We start from the raw sequence: 24,944 nt of genomic DNA, 5'->3' as shown, positions 1-24,944 counted from the left end.
AATAATAATATTAAAATAATAAATGTCTACCAAATGTCCATCAATGTCCACAAATATTCACAGATGTCTACGAAAGTCGAAAAATATATTTTTGAAATGTTAGTATAAACATATTATTTCATGTGATTAAACAATAATAATAATATTAAAATAGTAAATGTCTACCAAATGTCCATCAATGTCCACAATATTTACAGATGTCTACGAAAGTCGAAAAATATATTTTTGAAATGTTAGTATAAATATATTATTTCATGTAATTAAAAAATAATAATAATATTAAAATAATAAATATCTACCAAATGTCCATCAATGTCCACAAATATTCACAGATGTTTACGAAAGTCGAAAAATATATTTTTGAAATGTTAGTATTAATATATTATTTCATGTGATTAAATAATAATAATAATATTAAAATAATAAATGTCTACCAAATGTCCATCAATGTCCACAAATATTCACAGATGTCTACAAAAGTCGAAAAATATATTTTTGATTAGCACAAATATAATATGCATTACACATTTTGTCAATGGACTCAAGATCTTAAAATGTCCCCAGGACATTTTGTCTATGGATCAAATGTCTTGAAATGTCTATAAAGACATTTTGTCTACAAACTCTCAATGTCTTGAAAATGTCTATGAACACATGTTGTCTATAATAACTCATCCGAAATGTCTTGAAATGTCTACGGGACATTTTGTCTATGAAAGTCTGTGAAAGTCCCGCTCCACTACCCCCCCCCCCCCCTAGGCAGTGGGTCTTTCAAGTTAAAAGTTAAAACCCCACGTGTCACTGTATGTGTTGGTAGCCTTGTCATTTTTTTCCTTGCAATGGTAGCATTGTCTCTCACTAGGAAACTAGATTATTTGGAGGGAAATGATAGAGTGACTTAGAAATTGGTACTTAGAGGGTGACATATTTCCTCATTTAGAAACAAAAGCGGTCCCCACCGTAGTCAAACTTTGAAAAATCCTTGTCTTTTAGTGATTCCACATCAGCTGGGCATTAAAATGCCCAAAAATTTGGGCACTCTAGCATCTCCCTTATTTGGAACTCTAAAATTAGGGTAGATAAAATTCTTACCTGCTTTTCTCTGACAGTGAGTCATGATCATTTTCATTTGTGTAATCAGGCAAATAACATTAAGTAATCCTCATTAACAACAACATTCATATTAAAATCATTTACATAAATAAGAGCACTCGTACTCTATATAGATGCTAACAAATGTAAATGTGTTTGACTTATCAGAGCTATTCATTCTAGATTGAATAGTTGCGTGATCAGGTTTCTGAACTAAACCAAATTGATTAATTGAAGTGCATTTAACCACATGTGGTATAGGAGTTTTGACGTTATTATTAAACTTTTTTGTTACATTTTTATGTGAGCATGAATTTTAGGAGACGACCCAATTTTTTGTTGGTTCTGGTGAAAAATACATAACAAGATCTTGAGAAAATCAATCTGTGCAAAGGGATGCGAATCCATGCAAATCATGCGCAAACCAGTCCAAAACCCATGCTAACTTTCCATTGAGAGATGAAGAAATTGAAAATCATTTTGGAACAAATGTTGTCTCAGGAACATTCAACCAATATCTCCTAATATTAATATCAAAAGGTATTGAGCCAAGTGTATAGAAAACCTTATCACTATATAGTACTGTAAGAATAAGGAATACAATCCTTACAATGCCTTTTGGGTAGAAAAGAGAGAAAGAAACGTATAGACATGTTCCTCCATATCAATGTCCCCTGTGTGCTCACAAGTGCATTGTTCCTCATTTTGGGAAGTTATTGTGAAAGTTTTTCTAGAACTTAAAAAGGACTGTTTATCGTCCAGTCTTCTAATTACTGATTAGTATCCCGTCTGGTCCTCTAGTTTACACAAAATACTTACCTGGCCCATTTTATGTTTTCAATGCATTGACTAATGAGTCAAGCAAATCTTTTTTCTATTATGTTGTTATCTTTTTCTTTAAGGAGTTTTGTTTTAGTCTAACTTTTCATCTTCATCATCGTAATTATCATCTTCTCTTTCTTTCTCTGTAAGCGGTTTCAAAAGATATTAATTCTTCAAATTTTGAGTTTTTTCTCTCTCCCTCTTCTACTCTTTTTTGGAAGATTGATTTATTCACAAGGAACAAATCCCATATGTTCGTCACAGACAAATTCTTATTCTTGAGGAAATATCAGCTTTGGTCTTCACGAACAGACCTCTATCAACGAGGAACAAATTCAAATTTGTTCCTTACGAACAAATTTATGCCCATGAGGAACATGTCAGATAGGTTCCTCAATTTTTTTACTTTTTAGGACCTCCAAAATTCAAAGATGATTTTTTTTCCTTTGCCTACTTTATGCCACCTTTCTTGGTTTTTGGGATCCCAAAACCGAGTCTGAAGTTATTTGGATTGAAAATTAAGAAAGAGAAACAACAACTAAATTTTAAAGGAAAAAAAAAATAGAAGAACAATCTTGTTTAGGATGGTGGACGTATGCCGTTTATAAATGCATCTGTCCGTAATCGGCCCCTGAAATAGGTTGAAAAATATCGATAAGGGCCCACTATTTTCAACTCCAGTAGAGAAGTTGAATTCGATGCACTTGAGACGAGTTTCCTTAGGATATTCAGCACGAGACCACCGATTCAACTTCTCAAAAAGAAGTAAGTTACTGGAGTTCATAATTTGGGGGTTTAGTTCGGTTTGGTCCCACCGAAAATTACAACCTAATTTAGCTGAATCAGACCGAATTTTCCTTCGTGCTCCACCGTTTCTGTTTTCGCATAACCAAAAAATAATTCATTAAACATCTTAAATGTGCTAGGGAATGCCCGCCATTTCTTTTTTCAAATAACCAACGAAGACACCTCTTGAACTTAGAGTTTCGTGTTGTGATGTCGTTCCTAAAGCTCGCATGCATTTGGTGAGCTTAGTTATTCTAGTGAGAATGAGAGAGGTATTATGATTTTAGGTCTCGCAGGATTCAAATGTTCTCATTTTTGGAGAAAAAAAATTAATGTTAGGACGATAAAAACTCCCAAAAGCTTTTTATGTCCATAAAAGGGGAGGTCCCTATAACCAAGCATGGTTAATGATAATGAACAAAGTTGAGTGGGTCGAGGGAGGTCTTTTTACAACAACAAAAAAAGAAAAGAAAAGAGAAAAAGGTTGGCTCCAAGAAAAAGAGGGTCTTCTAAGAGAGATACTTTCACGACCAATTCCATCACAAATTCACAATTCAAGACTTTACCAAGTTAATAATAATCAAAACAGATCTTTAAGATAATAATTTAAAGTCTCAATCATTGACAATAGGAGTTCTTTGTGATATAAGTGGGTCAGCTTCCACTGAGAATGATTTCACAAACCCATCATTATTACTACACAAAATCTCATCCAGATTAACCATTCTTCCTTTACCTTCCTTGCAAACAGATCCTGGTTTTACAACTACTAGTGACAAAGATGAAGAAGAAGCTTCTGTTAGTTCTCTTGCTCTTTCTACTTGAGCTACCCAATTTGTCTTCCTCAATACACATAACATTAGGACTACACAAGTCGCCTGTGCGGCGAGCAATCCGATCCATAACCCGGCGAAGCCCATCTTAACAACAAAGCCCATAAAAATGGAGACAGGCAGACCCACAATATAAAAAGAACCCAAGTTGATATTTGCACCAGTTGTAGGCCTTGCACTTCCTCTCAGCACACCACAACCTGTTGTTTGTGGACAATTCCCTAACTCACAAAGTCCAACAATAGGTAATGCCACTGCAGTTAATGACAAAATTTCGGAATCTTCTGTGAACAACCGACCCCATCGATGTCTCATAAAAGTTGTAAACAACATAGCAACTAAACCCACAAGAATGGCACAGACAAGAGAGACAATCATGGCTCTACGGGCCTTGGCGGGTCGGTTAGCTCCTAGTTCGTTCCCAACCCTTGTCGAAACTCCAAGACTCAAAGCTGATGGAAATACATAAACTAGTGAAGTTGTTTGAATTAGGATACCCATGGAAGCAACTGTTGCTTTGGGATTAGGAAGAAGTCCACAAAGAATTATCATGAGTTCATACCACCACCATTCTAAGCAAACTGAGACACAAGTTGGTATAGCAAGTTTTAGTAGGGAAGACCAACCTCTGATGCAATCTATGGTAGGTGAAACCCAAGAATCCTTGTAAACACCTGAGCAGAAAACGAAAGCCGATAAAAAGAGAAACATATTCAGATTAGTCCAAACCATGGCTATGGCAACTCCTCCTATACCCATTTTGAAGTGAACAACCAGGAGGAAATTGAGTGGGATGTGAATAATAACAGATAAAGCTGAACAATATGTTAATGGTATAGTGATGTTTTGACTTCTTAGGTAAATTCTAAGTGGATGTAATAGAGAGAGAAAGAAGATGTCAGGTATAGAGAAAGAAAGAAATATATGAGCTACCGATGAGATTTCTTCGTCTTGACCAGTCCATAAGAGGATTCTTTTCATGTTTAGCCAAAGGAAAGAGATGGGTATTGAAGCACAGATTAAGAGAAGAACTGTTCTTTGTAGAGTTAAGCCAAGTAATTTCCATTGTTTTGCTCCAAATGCTTGTCCACAAATGGGTTCCATTCCCATAGCCAAACCCGAGATAACCGAGTATCCTGTAATGTTTGCGAACCCAATCGAAAGTGATCCTCCTGCAAGTTCAAGTTCTCCAAGGTACCCAAGAAAGAGCATAGATATCATAGTTCTTGAATATAAAAGCAAACCAGTGAGAGCTGTTGGACCTGAGATCTTACCCATGGCTTTAATTTCCTCCACAACCTGTAACCAAAACAAAACCAACACATAAAACTTAGTTCCATTTTGGAGGCAGAAATCGAAAAACATATACAGGAGTTGCTCTTATATTAAGTAGTACCTCAGATGGAGTTGGCCATCTATGTAGTTCATCTTCCGTTTGAAGATTTATCAAGTTAGCAGCTGCCTTGGGATATATTAATGAAGAAGGAGAAGATGAGTTTGGGTTATACATAGAGATATGTATGATTTTATTCAACAAAGTACTTGTATATAATTATTTAATGAGGTTCAATCAACTCAGCTCTTTTGTCTCAATTTAGCTTCTAGTTTGTCTCTCAATTGGGAGATCAAAAGAGGGTATATATATACAAAAACACAAACACAAAGTATAATGCATAACAAATAAGTTGAAACCACTTGTTGGGTTGTATGAAACACACATATATAAAGAATATAAAGTGGATGAGTGGAGTAGTACACTTTTGGGCTATAACCCATTTGGTACTCATATCTTCCTCTATTTATCCGGATTGGTAAAAAAAACAATGATGGATGGGATGGTTTTTACTTGTAGAATAGTATCCATCTTGGACAATATTTCTTCGTAAAACGGTAAGAAATTCAACATCCGCATAACCATCACCAACACCGTCATCACGAAAGAGTATAAGAAATAATAATATTATTAGTTTGGTGAAACACAAAATAGTGGAGTGGTATCAGGTTCCTCACTTTGAAAAACGAGGCTTGACTAAAACTCAACTATGACAAGATGATCACCTAGAGGCCAGTGCGTCCGCGAAATCATAATTAACAGAACGAAGAGTTTATTCCTACGGAAGGAAAAAGACCCAAAATACAAATCGACGAAAATATTGACAAACCTAAAGAAAACTTTGGCATCCCTTGCCCTTTTTAAATTCATGTTGGAAATGAGAAAGATGAACAATGGTTAAGTGCTCCACTATAGAGATTTATTAGGTCATAAAATAACTCAATTTGAGTACATTCTTGTTAGTGATATTGACCAAATGACATCACTAAGTGGGATTGGATTTTCTTGAAGGGTTTTCAAGTGCAATTTTATCCTACTTTTCTGAACTTTCACTTTGTTGGTAATTAGGAGGTAGTGTTCTATGGGACCACAGTGGTTGTGTTTCTAGTGAGAGAAACTGGTCGTGTAGAGACCCAACAGCTGGAGATAAAGAAACACAATTACATAGACCAATTAAAGCAATTTGATTTGTACAACCTTCTTTCTCCCAACACAACAACACTGGTGAGAGTGAGTGAATGAGTTTTTCATTGTCTCTCTCTCTCTATCTATCTTCCCTTGAAACTTTGGCTCTGACTCTGACATAAACAGAAGCCCACTTTCCCAAGCAAGCAATTTTTACCTTCTTTCAGTTTCTGAGCAGCTGAAAAGAATCTGATTTCTCTTTGTTTCACTATAGCAGAAAAAAATTACTTCCCTGAATTTCATAACCCTATATGTCAGAGATTCCAAATGTGGGTCCTATCTTTACTCAGTAGGTTAGATCAGATCTGTATTGTGATATCATCAATCAAATAATTTAAAACAGATGAAGCTAAGATTTCACATTCAGTAATCTTTGTCTTCTCTTCTGCCACAAAATACAATAACTCTTCTTCTTAGGTATTCAAAATCAACTTGTCAAATTAACAGATAATCTATTCTAATTCAAACTAAGCAATTATGGCAAAAATGGGTTTATCATCTTCTGATCATATCAATACAAACTTTACTTAAAAGAGTTCATGAGGATAAGAATCCATGATTAGTTAATCAAGATTTTTAATGACTGAATAGTAGGGGCCAGTAGTACCACAATTCAATGTATTCAATATTCTCATACATGAAAGATTTTTACTGCAAAAAATCCATGAGGATAAGATTCATGCTGCTAGTTTGCTCTGCTTATCCATTACTGGGAACTCAACCAAATCCGTGTACGAATCTAAGAGCTATGACATCAACTTTTATCTAGTTAACCCATATGAACTTGACTATTGTGTTGAAAATTTGTGGTTTTATTATATGTTATGACGAAGAAGAAGCAATCACACAGAACACAAGAGATTTACGTGGTTTGGCTTATTAGACCTACTCCACGGCAAACATTGGAGATGATTTCCACTATAAATGAAAGACAAGTTACAAAGATATCTTTAGAATTTCAGTTTATAACTGAGAACCCTAATTCCACCGACTCGCCGCCTCTCTTTCTAATTCTGACAATACATGGATACCCCTTACATTGATTACGGGCTCTGAAGGCGGTTTTTGCGGCTCACAAACTGGGCTGGATATCATATTCAAGACACTTTCAACATTATAGCTGGCTAAAACGTTAGCATCTTGTTTTGCTGTACAAATTTTCACACCCTTTTTGCCAAGTTCAAGCAGCTACTAATTAGAATTTCATCCATGTAGCAAAACAGAGTAAGCACTACAAGGTCATAAACGGAATGTAAAACATATTCGAAAAGCACGATACTAAGTGGAGACAATGAGAGGCTGCCTCTCAATATTACTCATCATATAACCTATATTACTCCTGTCAACTAACTGATTAGATTAGATTTTAGTATATTTATGTAGCTGAGTAGCTCATTCGATAACAGATCAGATAGAATGAAATATATCCAAAAGTACCTGAGGGTATTAAGGACAAATCAGATATTTGTCAACAACAAAGAATGCAATAAGCACTAAATTTATTCCAAGATTAAAGCAGAAGCAAGAAAAATGAGAATAAATGTAATAGTGACAGCCTGTCAATCAGTCTCACATAAACTGACCAAACACGCACGTCTATATCGAAGTTTATATCAGCATAATAACGCACTAACCATATTCATATATCGATTAGGTGCATTACAGTTCGTAAGATTAGATACCAATCAACATTATGGTGGGGTGTAATCTTCTGAAGAATCGATTCATTTGTAGCAAAATATCTGAACGTAAGGAAGTTGTGCTTTAGAGAAATTGTCGAATCGACAGTAAAAAGCGCATATGATTTTTAGTATGATTAGACGTAAAGCAGCATATGCAAGTGATAGAAATGCTCATTATCAACAAATACTTGCTAGATACAATACTCAAACCAATCTGATAATAATGTTGTGAATAACGTGGCATATACAACGTCGACCACATGGTTATTCCGCTACTTCATGTGGAACACATGCCCATCATAAAAATACTAAATGCTAAGAGCTCTCCAATATCAATAAACATAAAATAAACAATTAAACGCAAAAGAAAACAAAAGATTGCACACCTCAATTTTCCATTCCACGGAAGTACAAGTTGATATAGAAACGGACAACAAAAGTTGCAAACAACTAGGAGAAGGCCTTAGCAAACTTCTTCCTTCACTCAAAATGATATAAAAGATCACACAACTATGTAGCTTTCTTAGCTCAATAGAATTAAAAATTATTATTTACAATTCTTCTGGATCCGTGATCGTTTGCCTTGGATACATGAATAGATATAAAACAAAAAATATACAACAAAAATACCTCAGAGGGTGATCCTGGGTTTGCTAACACTCGAGCGTGGAAGACCTAGTATTGCTACGAGTCCGCTGCCGAAGGCTGCAGCTGCTGCTACGGCAAACGCTGGTGAGTTTCCACCACCAAATAGCTGATCCCAAGGTCCACTTCCTAGTGACACAATTACCTGACATCAAAATCCAACCTCATTATATGTCACAGCTAAAATGTATATACATCATGCATTAACTGAATAATTGGTACACAGTTGTTTCTTTCTTTTTTACAGGGTTCTCTTTTTGTTTCCAGGCAATTGGCACATATCACAATTGGAAGTGAAAAGATTATAAGCTTATCTTCTAAATTATCAGATTTAGAGTTGAACCTACTGCATTACAAGTGTGTGTATATATATATATATATATATATTAACATAAAAAATATGATTACGTGAATTATTTTAACCGACTGTTTCTCCTTAACCTCAACATGAATGAAATAAAATTGAAGAAAACTGAACCAGCTAAGTCAACCTCTCCGGCCACCTCTTGGTCAATTTTTTTTTTATCAAATAAACCCTGGAAACACCATTTTAGTTCCCGGCACCAACTTACTCGATTTTGTCGTTTTCTAGCAACGATTTTGACCAAACCAGTAGAGAGAACACCATTGATTTTATCTCTTTAGAAATTCTTCAAATCCGACGAGTTTCCCGCCAATTTAGTAACTGAGATCCTTTAGTAGGCGCGTCACATACCTTAATTAGTTGTAATCTGACCTTCCCTTGCTCATTGTTTCACCAATTTTGCCGCTGCTTACCTTCATACCTCAGTGGAAACTCTAGTTTTATCACACTGCCTCTTTCCAACAGTGACGATCCGTCTCTAACTTCCATCCTTTTTCACCAATGTTGAGAGTGACAGTCTCTTGGTGTGACGGTGCAGCTGCGACAATATTCAACTGTCGCTACTATCACCAAGAAGCAAAAGCTTATTTAACAACATTTTGCTTTATTCCTAATAACCCTAAAGCTATTTGCAACATAATAACTTTTTCACGATAGACTGGTTTCTCTATTTGTTATCTCTCGCAACAGTTCTTCCATGGCCACTGATTTCCCATCTATGGCGCCTGGCGATGTCTCTGACATGACTGCCGGTGTCCTCTGAACACCTCTGCCACATCTCACATTGTTCACCCGGTATACGATGAATACTACGTGCATCCTTCGGATACCGCAACTTCTGTCGTCCAATCTGCGGCTCTCAACTGACACGACTATACTACTTGGGCTCATAGCATGTACAATTCCCACGTCATCAAGAACAAATAGGGATTCAAAAATGGCTCTTTAACCAAACCAAAGGATACTATCCAGCTGCATGGTTGGATTAGTTGTGACACATGGTTTTGAGCTGGATCCTCAACTCCGTTAAGCCCGAACATCCGCAATAACATTACGCGCTCAACCTCAGTATTTGAGATATGGACTGATTTAAAAGACCAATATCCCAAATCCAACACCCCCTTCACGTATCAGTAGCGAAAAACCATTTCCTCGCCAAAACTCTGACTTTATTTTACAACTGAAGACTTATTGGGGCAAGTACGATTCCTCCCCCCAAGTCATGTGCCTGTATTGCCGGGAAGGCAACCATTAGTACCATCACTCTGTCCGGACAATGGAATTTCTGATGGGAATACATGACAAATTCTCGGCCATTTGCAGCCAGATCTTGCTTATCCCTTGCCCTCTCTGGCCAAAATTTAAAACATGGTGCTTCAAGAGAAGAAAAAACAGGACATTGCAGTTGGTGCACTTTTTGACTATTCTGCTCTCAGTGCTAAGGTAATCAAAACTGCAACAAGGGTGTCCTTCGCGACCATTGCCATAAACCAGGACATGCATAGAACGACATTTCCAATTACACGGCTGTCGCAGAAAAAAAATGGCACTCGCACCTTTAGCTGTTTCTGGTCCATCCACCGCCAACACTACTGTCGCTCTGATCTTATGCCGAGAGCATTATAATCGTCTTATCACCCTTCTTGAAGCCATCGCTGCTCTTGGTTTTAAGGCGACTTCAACAATATATACTAATTGTTCTTCTTGCATTGCAGATAGTGGTGCTTCCAACTACGTTGTTTTCCCCCAAGTATTTTTAGCTCTTACGACTTAGCCCCCCAATCATGGTTTGCGCATTAACCTGATGGAACTACCTATTTGTTAAAACACATTCGCAGCGTAGTTTTTTTAGACTTTCTCACAATCGATAATGTTTATTACATTTCGAGTTTTAAATTTAACTTGAACTTTTTTAATCAAATAAGTAAATCTTTAAACTTGGACGTCACTATTTCACCAATTTAATGTGTTCTCCATGCATACTTGACGACTCAGAAGATCGGTCAGGCCCATGAGGTTGATGAACTTTACGTTCTGCATAAGACTTTTTCTGCACTAGCTTTCAATAAGCCACTTGACAATTGGCATTGTCATCTTGGGCACCTCAGTTTAGGACGTTTTAGACATTTGGCTGAAATTCTTAATTTTATTTCTTCTAAAAAATCCAATGCTATTTATGCTCTACGGCAAGATAATCCAAGTTATCCTTCAACAAAAGTGTTTTATTTAGCAAGTCCCTTTTCAGTTAATTCATGCCGATATTTGGGGACATTTTCTAGTCTCATCTTTATCCAACAAGCGATACTTTCTCACCCTTGTTCATGATTTCTTCAGATATGCTTGAATATTTCTTATGGAGCCCAAAGCTGAAACAAAGATTTCTTTCTTAACTTCACTATCAAACAACATCACAAGACTATTAAGTTTATCTCTTCCAATAAGGCGTTTTCATCGGTCATCATCCCGGTAAGAAAGGATATATCTACGATCTAGAGTCCAAATCACTCTACGACTCCAGGAATGTCACCTTTTTTAAAGACAAGTCCTTGTCATGATAAGACACGAGGTCGCTCTGACTCCCCCATTTTACTCCTTTAACCTAGGACATTATACCCTCCATTTTTAAATGGCCACAACTTTGCTACGTCATGACATATATCACTCTCCAGCTTTGATGTAGAATGTGGTTCCACCAATCAATAGCAGTACAGACCATTTCCCTTCTTTGTTTCCCCTGAAGTAGAATTCCCATCGTCTTCTCCCGACTCTAGTAACCCCGTCTCGCCCCTTGTAGATAAGACCGAACCTCCACCGTCTACCTTTTCCTCTTAGATGGAGCCTTAATCGACTCCTCCATATCTCGACTCCACACCTGCTTAACCGCTTCCGCACACTGATATTAATTCTTCACCAATCACCCGACCAGAAGATGAACAACACTTCTTTCTCGACCATTTCATACGCGAAATCCACCCCTTTTACGTGGTTGACTACCTTTATTTGTGTACTATTACACCGACTTCTCGTATATCGTATTTGTTACCTAACTGTATTGGTTTCAATCATTTTAGTCCTTCCCATAAGGCATTTCTTACTTCTATCATCACTACAGAAGAACCAAAATCTTATATGGCATCCAAGGAATTCCTGCACTGGCGTGACGCTACAGCTGAAGAAATCTTAGCCCTTGAACAAAAAAACACTTGGTCTCTAACTCTGTTTCCTCCAAGCAAGAAACTCATCGGTTCAAAGTGGGTTTACAAGACAATCTGATGGTTTGACCGAATGTCATAAAGCGCGACTTGTTGCCAAGGGCTACACCCAAATTGATGGTATCAACTATTATAACACTTCTGCCCTAGTTGCCAAATTGGTCACTGTTCGTGTCTTATCCATTGCCACCATTCGAGGATGGTCGTTCCACCAGTTATCAACTATCATAACTGGGTACCAATCAAGTATGTCGCTTGAGCAAATCCCTATATGGATCAAAACAAACCTCTAAACAATAGTTTGTCAAGTTTTCCGTTGTTTTGAAGGCAGAAGGCTTCAACAGATCTTCGTCGGATCATTCCCTTTTCTACTTTTCTCGATGGTTTAATTGTAATTTACATACTTGTCTATGTTAATGATATCATCCTCATAGGCAATGGCGAGAAGGCTATCATTTCCCTTCACAAATGTTTCGTACAATGATTTTCTGTAAAAAACCCGGGGTGCCTCCAATACTTTCTTAGAATTGAGATTTCTAGTTTCTAGGAGGAAAAATATATCAACGGAAGTACACCGTAGACATTTTTCGCGATCTTCGCCTCCTCGGGGCAAAACTTGTTTCGTTCCCGCTTGAACATTTAAAATTGTTGGGGACGGACGGTAAACAATTAGATGACCCGACACAATTCCTTCATCTGATTGGTCAACTCCTTTATGTCACTGTTAGGCGACTTGAAATCGCCTTTTCAATCCACTACCTCAGTCAATATATGCAACACTCACGCTCCACCCATATGGACGGGCTATTCGTGTTCTGTGATATTTGAAAGGTGCCCTAGATCATGGGATCCTCCTTTTATCATGTAAGTCTCTAATCATTTCAGGTTTTCACTGACTCTGATTGAACCAATTGTCTCATTACTCGACATTTTACTACTGGTTACTTCACCATGTTAGTTGAGAACCCGCTATCTTGGAAAACCAAACAACAACCGACTGTTTCTCGCTCCTCGCCCGAGAAAGAATATCGCGCATTGCCTTTCTCACCGCCGAACTTCAGAGCGAAATGGGAGCAGCCTAAACCGTGAAAACGAGGTTGCGGCAGGGCCGTCATTAGGCCTAGGCAACCCAGGCAGCCGCCTAGGGCCCCCAAATTTAGGTAAAATATATATATATATATATATATAGTATTATTATATGTATTTTTTGCACATAAGTATCATGTCTATTGGGTAGTAGAGTTGGTAGAGTAGGTGGTTAGAGAACCTAAGGTCTAAGCTACGACTCAGATTCATCATTTTCTAAATAATTCTTTCCTTTTAAAAGGGACACTAAAAGAACAAATGTCTCGTACCAATACGTAGTTTATCAAAACCAATTAAAGTTTGAAGTGTTCTTTTCTTTTGAGAAATCGACTACGATCTACGTTAGTCGTTACAAGGCATTGATACAACATGAAGATGTGATAAGCACGATAACCGCCTAAGTTAAAGTGTTAAACTAATAATGAAAGAGGCCTAAAGCCCAACAACATGAAAGAGGCTGGATACCCGACAAACGACAAACTTATTACATTATATATACCTTTAATCAAGGAATGAAACTTCGGTTTCGGTGGAAATTTCGGTCGGTCCAAAAGTGGAAACGTTTCGTGGAAACGTTTCGGTCTGTGTGGAAATTTTGCAAATCTACGGAAATGTTAGTATCCTTGATAACGTTTGTTTAGTATGAAAGCTTAATCTCGCAGGGGCGTAATATGCAATACAACAGTTGAGTTAGGGGGCTAAATTGATTTTACATCCTAATAACCCTAAAATGGTTAAGTTAGGAGCTAATCTGCAATAAAGTAGTTAGTTTAGGGGGTAAATTGTGTTATATTTTGACCATTCTGTTAGTTTGAGGGATTTTTATTCATTTAAGAAATAGTTTAGGAGTTAAGTAAAAAAGATAATCTTAAATAAATAAATAACAAATTCAGTTTTCAGTGGTTCTAAAGGTGCCCCTCCAAAATGTTATTGGCACCCTCGCAGGTGTTGGGACAGTAGGGGAAGGGGCGCCAACAACATTTTAAAGGGGTGCTTTCAGGGTTATGCTTTTTAGGCATTTGAAACCCTAATCTCATTCCGTCCTTCTTCTTCAGCCGCAACTCACTTTCTCTCTCTAGGGTTTCAATTTGACCATCAAATCTCTGAATATTTTCACAAAACTTGCTAGAGTTTCAATGGTGAAGACCGAAATTAGTGCAATCAACAAGAAATGTTGAAGAAATAATCCAAGAACTTTGAAGAGTAGGGTATTTGTTTCGGTTCTACCTTATCCATGTTCGTATATTTGGTTAGTTTTAGATTTCGGCTGAAATTTCGTAAATTTCGGCCGAAATCTTGCAAGAAATCTTTGTAAGTTACTTTTCGTGTAGGTTATTGGTAAAACCGAAAAAGTTCGTCAATTTCAGTCGACATTTTTCGACATTTCATTCCTTGCCTTTAATAACTCAAATTCAATAACCATGGATTCCACCTCCTATGGGGATCGAACCTGGGACCTTCAGGGTTTTGGAGTTTATGTCAGCACTATCAACCACTTGGCAACTAGTCCTACTTCATCCCTTCTATGAAAATTTACTGGTGCATGCCTAACTCGGTTCCTCATCTGTTCGAGCAATGGCAAGGTATTCCAAAGCCAAAAAGTAGGAAGGACATTTGGGACTTAGTTCCAGCGGCGATAGTATGGAGCATTTGGAAAGATCGTAACAACAAGATTTTCAAAGAAGCTAACGCGAACACTAGTTTAGATATGGATGATGTAAAAGCAATAATTTTTTGTTGGGCTAAATGTCTGCCTAAGTACAATCACTTATCTTTCTTAGATGTAGTGAGAAATTAGGAGGCGTGGATATCGTGAATGATCCACTGCCCTCCCCAACCCTGTATAGTTCTTTTTCCTCTTTTAATATTAATTCAAAATTTCAAAAAAAAAAAAAAAAAAAACTCAACCACTTGGCAACCAAGTGTTGACTAAAGTTAAAGAGTTAAACACACCCTCATTAATCAAAAAATTTAAAAGACAAAAACAAAATCATAACACAAACAATGATATGTGGCGTAGGGGACCCCATCGATAGTTCGCCTAAGGCCTCCCAAAAGTGGGTGGGGGTATTAGGTTGTGGGAGAGCAATACAAGCGTTGTGCTGCTAGGCGAACCAGTGGAGTGCCACACCCTAGATGGTGAGAGTCCAGTAGCCGAAAGCATCACTAGCTTACGCTCTGACCCAAGTAGCATGGGGCATGTGGAGTCCCGTGCGAATCAGCAAGGACCACCTTATTGTTGAAATATCTATTTCAAGACTTTCGCATTCCAATTCCTAAACCAATTCAAGTTTATTGCGACATCATGGCAGCAATGTGCATTGCGGCAAATCCAATCTTCCACGAAGGAATTAAACGTATCGAGCTTGACTCTCACTTTTTTCGTGATGAACTTGAATCCGATCTTATTCAGACAACTCATATTCGCTCTTTTGATCAGGTTGACAATGTTTTTACCAAACCACTTGGTTTAGCCCTGTTTCACTAGTTAGTTTCCAAGTTGAGCTTGTGTTAGATTTCTTACCCTACTCCAACTTGCAGTGGGTATTAGAATAATATCCACACCATATATGTTATATTGGATAATTTCCAATATAATATACATTGGCACAATGTCTTTATATATGCATCATAGAGTATTGGAATATTAAACAAATCACATATATATTGTATTTGTATATTATCACAATATATGCTATAACGGTATATTACATCAAAGAGAAATCAAAAAGAGGAATGCATCCCAAAGGAATGAAGAATATCCAACGGTGCACACGTCTCAATCAAACGGTTATTTCTCAAAGGCATTTCATTAAACAACTTTAGAGCTATTTCAACCAACTCAAATATTGTATAACTAACTAACATTGCATTCCCAACAACAACATTTTTCAAGCATTTTACCAAACACATTCCTTGCATCAACTATACTTCCATAACTTTCATATAAATTCAACAAATAAGTCTGAACATAAACATCAAAACTAACAAAACATCAAAACTAACATAGCAAAAAATTTACTTAAACCCTAAAGATTCAAAACTTGGAAATTGCAACTTTCTCTCTCTAGAATTTTTCACCAAAACTAACTCAAACCCTCGAAATCATCTTCTAACAACAAGTAAAGAGATTCAATCACAAAAACCTAAAATAGATTGATGATCAAAACACAAGGAGATCGACTCTATAGAATCAGCTCGGCAAAATTCACCAATGTCCCACATTCGATTTTTTCATCGGTAGAAAAAAACTTCTTAGTTTATTAAAAATGACTTTTTTGGTATTTTTCATCACACAAAGGGTATTTTTTACCATGAAAATGTGAGGGCCTACAAAATTGTCCTCCAAGAACATTTTGAAGTGCAAATATTTATTTGGCATAACCAAGCAACCTCGTTTTCACGGTTTAGGCTATAAATATTTGCACTTTCCAAGTTTCGAATCTTTAGGGTTTAAGTAAATTTGGCATAACCAAGGGTATTTATGTAAAAAAAGACCTATGTAGAGCCTATAAATATTTGCACTTCTAATTAGCAGTAAGTGCATTAACAATGGTCAGTTAATTTGGCATAACCAAGCAACCTAGGTCTAGTGAGGTAACGTGGGCGCTAGAGAGAGAAAAGTTAGGGCGTCGGGTGCCTACAGATTTTCCGGAGCCTATAGAATATCTAGATGTTGGGTCCGGTGCTTATAGAGCAGCCCACTTACAACCATTAGGTCTGGCACCTTTAGAAGCCACCTTCTCAATTTCTTACACAGATTTTAATCAATGAGGCTGCACTTCACAAAGAGCCTTGTTTCTAGGAAAGTAGATATTTGTTGCTCGAAAATGTTTGAGAGATGCCAAACATCAAATTGATTAACAGCTTTGCGAATTTTAAATAAGGAACTAAGTTAGGTTTCATTATTGATCTTTAACAAGACTAACGTGCTTAATCATTGTACGAGAATAAGTCGATGCTTTGTGACCTGTCAGAGAACAGATAACCATAGAGAATCTTTCTCGAAAAAGATATAATTACACAAAAGGACCATAAAATGGTTTCCTTTATTTAATATTAAGAAACGGAGAAGTGGAAAAAGACCAAATTCATACCTGTGGGATCACAATAGCTATATTTAAGACACCCATTGATAATCCTGCCAGATTCCAAGATGAAAGTCAGGTACATATTAAAAAAAAAAGAGAGAGATTAGTAAACTTAAGAATATAACACAAGTACCAACCTTGGCCAAGTCCTAAAGACTCCGTACGAGTGGCAATCATAGCATAAGGAACGCTATAGGTTACCTGTAAGTATATAAACACAACTCAGATGGTTAAGCAATGTAAAAGAAGAACGGTTGCCATAAAAGTAACAGGACCGATCTATTTTATTGTCTGTATTCAGAAATGACAGCAGTTATTATGAAAATGACCTTGCTTCTGTCAACCATATTTTCTCCGTTGTTTACAAATTTGAAAAACAAATACTTGCTTGCCCCAACATTTAAAGTTGTAACGCCCCTCTCCTCTTTAGAGGTCATGGACTCAAGTCTCATGCCGTGTAGTATTTCATGTGAGAAAAAACACCCATATATCCTAGGAAGTTATAGCTAAGTAGTAGATAACTTGCACTACTTCCGTATGTAGCAGTTTTGAAAGGTATAATATGGGTACTTTGGCGGTCATTCGGTGACTATCTCATTCATCAAAAGCATCATCTAATGAGTACTGAAGAGGCAGTTTTTTAATTTTATCTTTAAATATGAAAACATGGAATTGTGTTAACTGTTTGAACACGAGAATGAAGCAACTTACAGCGAGTGGGATGCCCAGGATTGCAAAAGCAACTAGTGCGGCAATCACAATGCCACCAGGAGGTAGATTATCTCCAGAAAATTCCATACCCTTGACCACAAAGGATATAATAATCATCGCTACAAAGCATAAGGACATGACGAGGTTTGAAACCCCCCAGACAAAACCACCACCCCACTTTTTGCAGAATTTCTCTATAAAAATAGAAGTTAATCCGAGAACCACGGAATTCAACATCAAGCCAAATGAACCCATTCTTACACCCATATGGTAGTTCTGCCCTTCATTTGGCTCCCCTCTGTAAATATCCCGGCCCATCCAGTCTGTATCGAATAGAAGAAATGGAAACCATCCAACCCAAGTCAAGGAAGTAACGACCAAAATTATCCATATTGGCCCTGTAAGGTACCTAAATATGTCAAACAATTCCCAGAAAAAAGCTTCTTGGGCATGGTGGGATTCTTCCAGGCCTTCATTTGTAGAGCTTGTGGGTCTGGTAGAACTGAGAGGCAACTCTTGGGCAGCCGATATGCTCACATATGTAGTTATAGCAATAAAAACAACGTCTAGATAGAAAGCAGCTTTGAGATTGGCGCAGTTAATGCTGCAAGAGGAGGTGACAGTAAAGGGGAAAATGTTGCACCATCCACTGTATGATCCAGTTGCAAATCCGAGGATATTACCGACAGCCATGAAGAGTGAGAAATATGCATTTGCAATGCGGCTCCTCCTCTGATCCTTCCCTAAAAGGAAAAATATGTGACATTAGCTGCTTGTCTCTCTAATTTCTAGTAAGAGATTGCATCTATCAGTTAATGATTTTATGCACATCGTATTTCCCCAACACTTTTTCATCATGATTTTTTTGCTTCTCAGAAACTGCAAATGCCGTCATATTTCCGCAAACCATAAAATATTTAGTATAATGAGAAAAGAAAACACAAAGCTGGAAGAAATTTACGTTGGTCAGCCAATATTCCTTATGTAAGGAGCCAATTGTGAGATGTTCTCTTCATGGATGAATACAAAGAGCTGCAAGATTCCTCTCTGCAAACCCAAAACCCTAACTACCCAAACCAGTGCCCTAAAGATACTTCTATAACAAGCCCCAACACACATGTCTGGCAATAATGCTACATCCTGTCCCGGCCCTAAAGTAAAAATATTAATTATTATGCTTTGAAGCTTACCATAATAGGGAAGTACTAAACACAAACATGATACCAAATCTCTACCTTCTGGTGCTATAGTACACATATATATCAAAAACTGGGCAACATGCAGCAAGTCTTAACTGTTAGCATTAGAAGATTTCAAAGAGTATCCATGGGCTCTAAAATCTCACAGGCCTACGAAACCAAACAAAAATTTAAGCATGGTTTACGAGAAACACTATTCTTTCAGTCATTCAAGACAGAAGGGAAAAAGATCTACTGATACTGATGATTGTTACTTGATGGCAATCTTCTAATCATCTGAACTGATTGGAGAAAGTCAGGAAGATACTTCTGACAAAGATGCATATATAAGTTAAAGAAAAACCAGTAAGATCTATGACGCATGGGTTTTTCCTACATCTTATACGCTACTTGGTCTGGTATAAGTGAATGCAACCATCTGTTCTATCACAATATCATGAACTTCATTCTTCTTGGTCATTCAAATGAAATAGAGCACTGAGCATAATCAGGAACCACATCGACAAACAATAGGTTTCATATTGTACCAGTAGAGTCAACTTGGGACCAGATGTGTTGAGTAGACCTGCATGAGCTATAGCAGCACAAAAATGAGGATCTGTGTTTCTAATGCACAATGGAGCTCCAGCCTGGGGTAGCGTAATCCTTAAACAGAATTACAGATGCAAGTAACAATGATTATCTCACGCAATTTAATAACTAAACTAAATTATGAACCACAATCTGACCTTTCACTTTTATCCAAAAGTCATTGCATGAATGAATTCTAATTGTTCTTTAAGCTTGTTTACTATGCCAAGAACGTCAGCTTGTCTCGTTGCAAGTACTAAACGCAAATACTAGCATCAATTCGCAGGGTTCAACATAAAAACCAGATTAAAATGGTCTGAAATTTCCTTCACTTATTTGAATTGCAAAACTACTGCTACCAGGAACCTCCCAATTTGGAAATTTCAACTATTTGCATTGCATTAATCATTTCAAAATAAGATTAGGTTTAGGCCCCTTCGACTTTTCATGGGCGAACTTTATATAAAGAATTACAAATTTATCCCATCAGACTAACAATTCTCTTTGTTTGAATTCTGAGACGAAAAATGTGAGTTTGTATGTAAAATAAAGTTATCAACTAGCCAGTAATTACCCTTCTTTAAGTCTACCCAGAAAGCTAAAGTTCAGTAAATCTCAAATCAAACTTTTTCAAGACGACAAACACAAATATCTTCAATCTTTTGGGAAATGACAGCAAAGCTGAATTGTCCTAGAGATGTACCTCCTCCATTTATGCCGTAAAGAGGGTGAAATTGTTATTTTGAATTTATTTACTTGAACTAGTTTAAGCACATAGTCTTATCCAAACATTTCATATCTAAGATCCACAAGTATAAAATCCTGCTACATCAGCTCTTTCGTCGATTTCCCCCTTTTGATCGCCTGAATCGTCCCATCCGTCATTGCATCAAGATATGTTTAATCAATCTTGAAACTATTCCTTTGGCTTAGATAAGGGAGTTGATCTAGTCATCTACCTTTTTCCTTGTGATAATTTCTCCTCCAACACATTGATTGCCAAAAATTAAAAATATACCCTTTACAATAAATCCTAATAGAAAACAAGAACCACCAACTTCCTTCAAAAAGAAGTCGCCGAAAGAGAAAAGCAAAATTATTTAAAGAAAGAAAATGATGCCCTACCACATTTCATGGATAAAATCACAAGCTGGTCATTTTCGTCTTTAATTCTAATGTTCTTCCAAAAAGAACCATAAATAGTAAATTACTTGAAAACTACTCCTCCCTAGGGTTTTAATTACGGTTTCTAAATTCTCCATTTACTTGCTGATAACAACTCAAAATTTAAAAAAAAAAAAAAATTACAAATAAATGAAATGGAAATGAGAATCGAAATTTTACCAGTAAGATCGGCGAGAAGAGCTCTACAAGGACCTTGAGTCATATTATTAGCAACATCAAGTAACCAAAACCCTAATACGAAAGCAATAATGGCTCTAGGTTTTGATTTTGATGCTGATTTATCACCTAGTAGTCCACCAATATCAGCCGAGTGACCGATAATTAATACAGCGATGATGATTGAAAGAGCTCCAAAAAGAATAAATGGTCGGCGCCGGCCAAATTTACTGGTACACCGATCACTCATATGACCAACAAGTGGTTGAACTAAAAAACCAGAGAGTGGACCAACTAACCATACTAGACTTGCCCAAACATGAGGTATTCCTAGTTCTTGTACATATGGAGTTAAAAGAGAGAGTTGAAGTGCCCAACCAAATTGAATTCCACATGCCATTGATGAAACCCTAAATATTCGTTTTAATGGAACTCTGGTTGGTGTTGTTGTTGTTGTTTGGGTTCGATGATCTGACCGGCCCCTGTTTCTTCCTCTCTGATTTTGCCTCTCAGGGACCGTCATCCTCTAGTTTCTCACTCTATATTCTAGCTCAATTCTGTCAATTTCCTCTCTCTAGTTTCTACTTTCTCTCACTAGTTTCTCTCTCTAGTTGCAGGTAGAAGAGATGGCGGTTTCTGATATCGGAAGAAGGTGAGGTCAGGTAGTTAGATTTGCTACAAATGATATTTGAAGTATTTTTCAGTACAAATAATCTCAACCGTACGCGTAATCTCCTTTAAATGGGCTCATGCATTTCTTGTGGTTAGGATTGTGTTTTGGGGTTGGAGACTGAAAAGATAATCCTGAATTTTAAATAAATTTACGGTGGAAGGACCTGATTCGACAAAACTAACTTTAGGATAAAGGTAAAGCGGTGGAAAGTGGGGTTTTTCGGTGATTATGGAGGACGCTGTAAGGTGTTGTTTGTTTGTTTTTTTTTGTTTTTTTTTTTAAGATCTGAAATGATGTATGTTTTTCTTATTTGGGAAAATCTAAAATGTTAGCTGAAGTAACTCAATGTCAGAATTGGTTGAAAAAAGACCCACATTACTCAGATTTATTCAATGTCAAAATCTGAATTGTGTTAATTTACACTATAATTCCATGAATTAAAAAACTTTCACCACCACCACCACCACCACTAAAACTTCCACCACCACCACAGAACCACCACCACCACAGGACCACCACTAACCACCACCACAGAACCACCACGAACCACAAAACCACCACCAACAGTAATCAGATCGCCACCACCACCACCACCACCAACGGGAACTACATCATTACCACCACCACAACAAACCAAACCTCACCACAACCAATGCGCCACCACCACCAACGGGAACTACACCACTACCACCATGTAACATCCAGATTTTCGAGTCGGAGAATCGGACGAGTTAGAGCGTCTAATAGAGCTAGTGGTTTATTTTGGGATTTGGTTTTGAATACTTCTTTCGGTTGATTAAGAAGATTCATCAGATAAAGCTCGAGAAATCATAAATTTTGACTGGTCAGACGTATAGATAGGACATGGTTTTAGGTTATCGTTATGTATTCGATGATTTTCTTCGTTATCGAAGTAATAGGGGTCATATAGTTTCTTCATGGTTTGATTTGGATGAAGAAGAAAAGAAAAGGTTAGATGAGGGGTCATTTTGAGTTTAGAGCCAGACAGAATAGGGGCAAAATCAACAGTTGTTGCACAATATAGGATGTTTTCTGCAACCAGGAAAGATTTAGGGGTTGTTTAGCAAGTTGATGGAAGTTGAGGGACTAAATTGTAATTTCGAGTGGATAAGAGAAAAACCAAAAATCAGATTTTTCTTCTTTCTCTCGTGGAACCGACTGCAACTAGGGCTTAAGCTTAATGGAAGTAATCGATTAAATTGGAGAGTTTGAGTGAATCTGATAGAAAATTTCGATTTCCATCAAGAAGTAAGTATTGTTCTTAAGGTTTTTGTCTAGGTTTTCGATGGAAATTTGATTTTGTCTCTCTATGATGTTAAATTGAGTTTTAATGGAGGTTTTCTTTATGATTTGAAGAACTTGGCAAATTGAGGAGGAATTGGAAGAGATTAATCAAGAGAAACCTATCTAAATCGAATTCATGGGAATCAAGGTAAGAAATTTTGATTTCTATGGTTTTATAATGATTCCTTAAGGGGTTTTTCCTTACCTTTATGTGCGATGCTATGGTGTTAGTTAACTTAAAGAGTTATGAACTTATGTATGAAGAATCAAAATAGATGATTAGGTTGAGACTTGATGGAAAACAGTGAATTGAGAATAAAACCGCTATTGTTTTTTAGTGTTTAGACAGTCGTAGAGGCTTCAGAAGAATTTCAAGTCTTCATAGATATTATGACTCGTCTTGTGACGATTCTAGAAAAATATTATAATGGTTGTTTGGAGTTCGGATGAGGGTGATATGATTGTTAGAGTATGCAGCGTACGGGCAGTAAAACTCGTGGACTGCTGCGTATCTTTTACGCTTTTCGGTTATGTTGTAGTTGTAACTAGGAGAAGCCACCTGAGAATGAAACGCTAGGAATGAGGTTAACTTTCTGAAAATTTAAGAATCGGTTGAATCCGATTAAAGACTAGGGAGTATTATTTGTTTAAGTACGTAGTACGCAATTAAGACTACGTTATGTGTTTATGCTATTTTGGATGTGGTTCGTTCGGATTTTGGCAACGAGGACCAATAGAACATGTTAAGGGCATAAATATCCTTCAAGCAATGTATGATTCAACTTAATTGGGCATGACAACGAAAGTTAGAGAATGATCTAAATTACTCGGTATAGTCGATTTCTTTACGACGAACAACTTCAGAATAGTTTTATCTATAATGGGTACCTATCATATGTCGAACTCACTGTTGTATTGAGGGTGTGACTAAGATATTTAGGTTTTCAGAGTCAACATTATACAGTGACCTCAGAATTACATAATAGACTTTACGGAATTGTCCAGTGGTTTAGGACGTAAGCTAAGTATTTGGCGGAGCTCTTTCGTGAATCTTATACCGTTCATAGGTTCCTCTGAGTTCATTCCCATGCATCTTGATGTCTTCTAAGTTTACAAGATCTCCTCTTACAGTTTTTCTGACTTTCAATTAACCATCTTGTTTCTTTTGTACTTCATAGCTGGAGGGGAGTACTACATAGAAGATAAACTCGAAGAAGGTGAGTCTTAGGTGGACGACGACAAACCGGAAGTGTATTACATCTGAGGTAGGATCCTATGAATCTTACTTGGAGCACGGGTATTCCCCGTTTCACCATTTTATATATATATATATGTAATTATTATCTTTTTTTTATCTTTATCTAAATCAAATTATGATATGATATGGCATGACGTGAATGTATGTGGTGTGCTCTATGTTATGGATGTTTATCTTTTCAAAACAAATTGGTTTTTCTGAAAAAAAATCACATGGTGGCGGAATCGCTTGAGTTGTGTGATCGTTTTGTGTGAATTGTAAACACGCGCGTGTTGCGGAATCGCTTGAGCTGCGTGTATAAGATGGAGGTTGAATCGCTTGATCTGTGTTACGTGTATTGATTGTTTGACGTCGGGCATTGGTTGGTCCCCTTATTTATATTTCTGTTATGGATTAGCCATGAATTCATGTTAAGGGTTACACTCGGTGTGTGTGGCCAGCCGTTTGGTAACGACCATTCTTGTTTACCCGGAATGGGGTCCGAGAGAGATTGGGAGTTGGGGTATTCCGATCCTTGGAGTGATTTGGGGACTGACCAGTGCCATGTTTGTTTATTTATTCTGCTAAGCCACTGGTGAGTGTGGTTTGAATTCTGTAAAGACTTGTGGTTGATATTTACAATATCTTCACCGAACTGAAAGAAGGTGTTTACCCAAGTTTTCTTAATAAGAAAATACTTAATCCATGAAAGTGGAAACTTGTAAAAGCTTGGCTTTAAACATGGTTTACCCTACCTTGAGACACAAGAACGCTCTA

General features: G+C 37.1%; 2 protein-coding genes and 1 long non-coding RNA gene across 4 annotated transcripts; 1 reads left to right on the top strand and 2 right to left on the bottom strand.

Annotated features, from left to right (window-relative positions):
* Positions 1-3,273: 3,273 nt before the first annotated feature.
* On the bottom strand, positions 3,274-5,152 carry LOC147530962 (protein DETOXIFICATION 48-like). Its single transcript, XM_086647343.1, has 2 exons — positions 4,930-5,152; positions 3,274-4,832 (listed from the first exon to the last, which is right to left on the bottom strand). The coding sequence occupies exons 1-2, from the start codon at positions 5,041-5,043 to the stop codon at positions 3,315-3,317; spliced, it is 1,632 nt and encodes a 543-aa protein (XP_086503469.1). The 5' UTR covers positions 5,044-5,152; the 3' UTR covers positions 3,274-3,314.
* On the bottom strand, positions 4,702-21,612 carry SUT4 (sucrose transporter 4). 2 transcript variants are annotated; one of them, XM_086647344.1, is made up of 6 exons: positions 20,956-21,612; positions 17,843-18,585; positions 17,269-17,332; positions 17,138-17,181; positions 8,364-8,523; positions 4,702-4,832 (listed from the first exon to the last, which is right to left on the bottom strand). In XM_086647344.1, exons 1-5 carry the CDS (start codon positions 21,473-21,475, stop codon positions 8,365-8,367), a joined length of 1,530 nt encoding a protein of 509 aa, XP_086503470.1. In that variant the 5' UTR covers positions 21,476-21,612; the 3' UTR covers positions 4,702-4,832; position 8,364. The 2 variants fall into 2 exon arrangements, with proteins under 2 accessions (XP_086503470.1, XP_086503471.1); XM_086647345.1 differs by lacking the exon at positions 4,702-4,832 and adding an exon at positions 8,112-8,211.
* A 1,192-nt stretch (positions 21,613-22,804) lies between these two features.
* On the top strand, positions 22,805-24,238 carry LOC147530960 (uncharacterized). The gene is made up of 3 exons (XR_015227564.1): positions 22,805-22,894; positions 23,003-23,078; positions 24,109-24,238. It is a non-coding gene; the product is annotated as an uncharacterized LOC147530960 (long non-coding RNA).
* The last annotated feature ends 706 nt before the right edge of the window (positions 24,239-24,944 follow it).

Source organism: Eschscholzia californica, unplaced genomic scaffold (genome assembly GCF_041429995.1).
Source record: "Eschscholzia californica isolate CP2 unplaced genomic scaffold, dmEscCali1.0.p SCAF_6, whole genome shotgun sequence".
NCBI lineage: Eukaryota > Viridiplantae > Streptophyta > Magnoliopsida > Ranunculales > Papaveraceae > Eschscholzia > Eschscholzia californica.
This window is presented reverse-complemented; position numbering and strand designations above follow the sequence as displayed.

Coding starts and splice junctions, on each gene's coding strand:
- SUT4 (XM_086647344.1), bottom strand. CDS start 21,475: ATGACGGTCCCTGAGAGGCAAAATCAGAGAGGAAGAAACAGGGGCCGG. Junction 17,333..17,842: donor TCCTGGGCATCCCACTCGCT/GTAAGTTGCTTC, acceptor ATATACTTACAG/GTAACCTATAGCGTTCCTTA. Junction 17,182..17,268: donor GTCTTTAGGACTTGGCCAAG/GTTGGTACTTGT, acceptor GGAATCTGGCAG/GATTATCAATGGGTGTCTTA.
- LOC147530962 (XM_086647343.1), bottom strand. CDS start 5,043: ATGTATAACCCAAACTCATCTTCTCCTTCTTCATTAATATATCCCAAG. Junction 4,833..4,929: donor GATGGCCAACTCCATCTGAG/GTACTACTTAAT, acceptor TTTTGGTTACAG/GTTGTGGAGGAAATTAAAGC.